Here is a 5431-nt window from a genome sequence, read left to right on the forward strand (position 1 = left end):
GTGAAGGACATGCGTTAATATCTTCTTTCACTACAACTCTAAATCCTAGAAGGATGAGAGGTAATATTTCAACCCAGTTGTCATTTTGATAACACTTAATGGCTGCTTTCAAAGATCTGTGAAACCTTTCAATAATTCCATTAGAAGCAGGGTGATAAGCTGTGGTACGTAAGTGCTGAATACCAAGAAGCTTAGACAGCTCTTTAAACAAATAGCATTCAAATTGTCGTCCCTGATCTGTGGTTACACGTAATGGAACGCCAAATCTTGCAATCCAGGTGGAATAGAATGCGAAAGCTACATTTTCAGCAGAAATATCCTGCAATGGACAAACCTCAGACCAGCGTGAGAAACGATCGATCATTGTCAAACAGTAACGAAAACCTCTACAGCATGGTAGTGGTCCGACAATGTCCATGTTGACGTGGTCGAAACGAGACGAAGCAGGTAGATACTGCTGAATAGGTACCTTGTTGTGACGGTGAATTTTGCTTTTTTGACAAGCAATGCAGGATTTGGCCCAAATAGCACAATCTTTCTTCATATTAGGCCAAATGAACTTTTCTGCTAATAATTTGTGAGTTCTTTTACCATTTGAGTGACAAAGGTTGTGGATCGAGTCAAAAGCGATTTTGCGAAAATGCTTCGTCAAGACCGGACGAACGTTCCCGGTAGAAATGTCACAATACACTGATACATCAGAGTTTGGTAAGGTAAAGGACTTGATTTGCAAGCTGGAGTTTCCGTTGAGAAACTTTTTAACTTCCTCATCAGCCGTTTGCTGGCAGGATTTAAAAAACTTTGACGTGCAGGCTGGCCGTATGCCTCGTTGGCGGCCGCGCCGTGTCAAAGTGATTAAGAGTGGAGAGCGTTGATGAGATTTGATGAAGTCGTCAGCTTGAGAAAGTAACTTTGATCTGTAGGCTGGCCTCATGCCTCGTTGGCGGCCGCGCCGTATCAAAGTGGATGTAAGTTGTGCTGCTTAATTCACAGAAAAATTTATTGTGATGACCTGGATCCAGATTCATCATCTGAATGTGTCACCTGCATGCTTGTGTCTTGCATTTTCAAATCACGTCGGGGTCACCAATATATAGCGGGTTTCTGTACGTTAACGTAATTGAAATACAGAGACTATATTTAAATTTCAAAAATTATTTATTGAGTCTACTTATTTTCTTTATCAGAAAACCGAAACTTCTACTTCGAATATAATTTTCTTTCTTTCTTTTTTTTATTTTACAAGTTTTAATGTTGTCAATATACTTAAATAATAATCCAGTTTACTGTGATTATTTAGAATATGAACAGCTACAGGTCGATATGTATTGCTGCGAACCGTTGTTCTGGCGTTGTAAAACTGTCAATTGCTGTTTTGTTGTGCCTAATGACCTTTGCACGTTGGCACGGGATGCATGTTCGTACCATTCGAGTGATGTCCTGATTCATATTCGGCCACACGTACCGCTTACTGATGAGTTTAACAGTGGCTTTTTTACCTGGATGTGAAAGGCAATGCACGACATTGAAAATGTGTTGTCGAAATGGTTCAGGAATGAATGGACGTGCATTCACTGTTGACATGTCACAGGCGATGGATATTGTTGCGCCTGGAATAGTTATAAGCTTGAGTTTGAGCGCGGTATTGTTGCTGGTTAAGAAATCGTTGGTCTCATTATCTGTTTTTTAACTTTGAGCCAATGATTCAAAATTTATATCTCCGTCTTTGCTGATCACTTCGATACGAGATAGAAGATCTGCCACTATGTTATCCCTTCCTGAGATGTGACGTATGTCAGTTGTGAATTGACCAATGAAGTCGAGATGTCGAAGTTGACGTGGAGATGCTTTTTCAGATTTTTGCATAAAAGCGAATATGATCGGTTTATGATCAGTTAAAATAGTACATTGTCTTCCTTCTATAATATGTTTGAAATGCTTTACCGACTGATATATTGCAAGCAGTTCACGATCATAAGTACTATAGCGCTTCTGTGCGTCTGTCATCCGCTTGGAGTAGAATCCTAATGGTTTCATTTGTTTGTTGCAAACGTGATGAATTGCTGCACCAACGGCGAAGTTACTGGCGTCTACGTTTAGAACTAAATGTGCTTCTGGTAGTGGATGTGCCAGGGTTACTGCGTCGGCTATTGCTTGCTTACATTGTTAAAATGCAGTCTCAGCTTCTTGTGTCCAGACAATAAGACTTTTGTCCTTCTTTTTGTTGCCTTTGATAACCGCTTGCAATTGACCTTGCATCACCGCTGCGTTTGGAAGAAATCGTCGATAAAAATTCAGCATGGCCAGGAATCTACGTAGTTCGTATGCTTGTACTGGCTTTTTGAATTTTGTAATGTGGTTGATTTTCTCTACTGGGGGACTAACACCATGTTTGTTTACACGATGTCCTAGGAAGGTCACTTCGTTATTAGCAAAAACACATTTACTTACATTAATTTTTAACCCGTGCTGCTGGAGGCGTTGGAATACCGTTGTGACATGTTGGTAGTGCTCTTCTTCACTGCTGGACGCGATACAAATATCGTCAATGTAGCAGACGACGAAGTCTAGACCTGAAAGAACTTGGTCCATATAGCGTTGAAATGTCTGCGCGGCATTGCATAATCCAAATTTCATCACGTTGAATTCAAAAAGACCAAATGGCGTGATGATCGCTGTCTTTTTTGTCTTCTGCAGCTATCGGTATGTTGAAATACGCTTTTTCGATGTCTATCGTAGTGTAGATTGACTTGCCGTTGAATGTTTGTGCGAAGTCTTGGATGTGTGGGATAGGATATCGGTCTGGTAACGTTTGTGAGTTGAGTTGTCGATAATCCCCACATGGTCGCCACGTGCCGTTCTTTTTAGAAACCATATTCAACGGGCTAGCCCAATCGCTCTTCGAGTGGGTGCAAATTCCATGACTTAACATGTACTCGAATTCTTGACGAGCTATCTGTAACATACTTGGGTTCAGCCGCCGAGCGCGTGAAAAAACAGGACGTCCGCTAGTGTAAATGTGATGTTGAACCATTGTTTTTGTTGTGTTCAACGAATTAAATGTTAGTGGTGAAGTCAGGTCCTTGAATTTGGCCAGGAGTTTCTGGTACTTGTTGTCGCTGTTGACTGAAGAAACTGGAGAGTAGGCTGCAATTTCAGCTATGCACAACGTCTGCAACTTCGTTTGATTGTCGATAATTCGCTTGTTAGCGACGTCGACCAATAAGTTGAAGTTTTTGAGGAAGTCGGCTCCTAGTATTGGCTTTGACACGTCAACGATGGTGAAATACCAGGCGAAACTTTTCCTCAGCCCCAGATTGAGTGTCAGAAGTTTGGAACCATATGTTTTAATGTGTGATCCGTTCGCTGCAAACAGTGTACTTGTTGTGGGTTTGGATTTAGGGTTAGCGATTGCGGTTATCGGAAAAACCGAGAAATCTGCGCCCGTATCCACCAAAAATTTGTGTTGAGTCTTTTTGTCAACAATAAACAGACGGCTTGACTTATAACCACTAGCTTCATCTACCGTCTCTGACAAAGCTGTTTTTAGTTTTCCGTTGCCTTGTATTTGCAAGGTTTGGTACATTTCATTGCATTGGCACCAAACCTGTAATGGTAGAAACAAAGAGGTTGCTTACTAACCTGATTTGCAGAACGTGTGCGGATGTGCTGGACTGGATCACGATCTGGAGTTCGGAATCGAGGTCTTCTATTTGAGTATTGTCGCTGCTTTATTTCAGCCACATCTTTGCTCAGTTGTAAAACGGCGTTTTTTATAGTTTGCATTTCTTCAATTGATGATGACTGTGCTGATTGAGAATTTTTTGCACCATCTACAGTGGGTTCAGAACCATAACTCCCCATCTCCATCATTTTATCAGCTTGAAGTGCGCATTTGTCAAGATCACCGTCAGCGATGGACACAACAGCTCGCACTGCAACGGGCAAACGATCTAGCCAGAATTGTTTCAGTGCGCCGTCATTCATGGCTCCAGCTGCTAGGTCGCGCATAGTGCGAAGTAATTGTGATGGCTTGTTGTCATGCAGTTCGCACTCGAGTATGAGTCTGCGTAATTTTTTGTTTTCAGAGTCAGCAAAGTTTTGTATCAGGCGATTCCTTATTGCGTCGTATTTGTTTTGAGATGGAGGTGATCGTACAATATCCGCAACGTTTCTTAGTGTAGACCCATCTAACGACCCAATCACGTAGTCGTATTTCGTCTGGTCTTGTGTAATGCGTGCGTTGCGAAATTGCGCCTCCATCTGCAGGAAGTATAAGTCGGGGTCGCGTTTGCAAAATACCGGCGGCTGGACACCTATGCGGCAAATTTCTGCCGGTGTTGTACCATGCTGTACTGTCGTGCTGGTTGTTGCGCTGACTGCTTCGCCTTCGTTCATGATATTTCCGCTTGTTAAGAATTTGCGTTGCGAGACTCTGTTGCTGCTACTTAGCTTTTTACAAATTGTTGTTTTAATTCCGGCGTCACCAAATATGGTTTTAAATCCCGGAATCACGTCGGGGTCACCAATTTGTCGTTACTATAGACAATTATATTTACTTTTTTTATTTATAATATAAAATTACAATTTGCTTAATTTTTTAAATCTTCACTTATATATACTTTGCCAACAACCTTTCTCAAATCTTTTTACTTTTTCTGCTCAATCAAATTCTTTTTGTCTCCTCTTGCATTTTTCATTCTTGTCAACCTCATGTGGAACATAGGTTGACATTGGATTACAATTACAGAGTTGTATTTCTCAACTCCTTGTTAAAATTTAATTACGATCCAAATTTCCTTCATTCAGAATATAAATTCTGGTATATTATGTTTATTATACCAAGACAAAAACACTTCTTTGGTTTCATTTACGTATCATAAATACGTTTGGGTGGACACCACAAACTCTATCAGATAATTTAGTTGACTTAACAAACCGAAGTAAGATGGATTTCTCTATTTCATCTTTAAGTGATTCAGAATAAAATTGTAAAATGCCTATAAAGTTTGATAAACTTTTAGCATTACCAGTGAATTCTGGTATTACTTTTGAAGCTGCAATTAAATCGAGATTAGCCATTTTCACTTTAATATTGTCTATGGGTTTGTTTGATTGTTCTGTTATTGATTTAGGTTGCAAATATTTTTCTATCTGCTTTACTAAATCATCAAATTTCAACCTTAAATTCTTGATATCTTTGATGTCTGTATTTTCTTCTATATCTAACCAGATTTGATGTATTAAAAGTTTTGTCTTCACTATGTATTGTTTTGTGTAGACTCTATTTGGAGTTTTCTTTAAATTCTTTAATATTTTTCTTAAGTCAATTAAATCCATATGACATTAAATTTATTGCTATGCAAAGTATTTGTTAATAATATAACGAAGCAAAAATATTACAATAATTATTGTTGAAATTAGAAATGAA

General features: G+C 39.4%; 1 protein-coding gene across 1 annotated transcript; it reads right to left on the minus strand.

The window, feature by feature from the left end:
* Nucleotides 1-2647: 2647 nt before the first annotated feature.
* On the minus strand, nucleotides 2648-4398 carry LOC119664104. The gene is made up of 2 exons (XM_038073662.1): nucleotides 3643-4398; nucleotides 2648-3607 (listed from the first exon to the last, which is right to left on the minus strand). Exons 1-2 carry the CDS (start codon nucleotides 4396-4398, stop codon nucleotides 2648-2650), a joined length of 1716 nt encoding a protein of 571 aa, XP_037929590.1.
* Between the last annotated feature and the right edge of the window lie 1033 nt (nucleotides 4399-5431).

This window comes from Teleopsis dalmanni, chromosome 1 (genome assembly GCF_002237135.1).
Source record: "Teleopsis dalmanni isolate 2A chromosome 1, ASM223713v2, whole genome shotgun sequence".
In the NCBI taxonomy this organism is placed as follows: domain Eukaryota; kingdom Metazoa; phylum Arthropoda; class Insecta; order Diptera; family Diopsidae; genus Teleopsis; species Teleopsis dalmanni.

Bases quoted from the DNA above. Each gene is read 5' to 3' on its own strand.
- LOC119664104 (XM_038073662.1), bottom strand. From the start codon at position 4,398: ATGAACGAAGGCGAAGCAGTCAGCGCAACAACCAGCACGACAGTACAG. The intron at 3,608-3,642 runs GTTAGTAAGCAA...CTACCATTACAG, and splicing joins GCACACGTTCTGCAAATCAG to GTTTGGTGCCAATGCAATGA.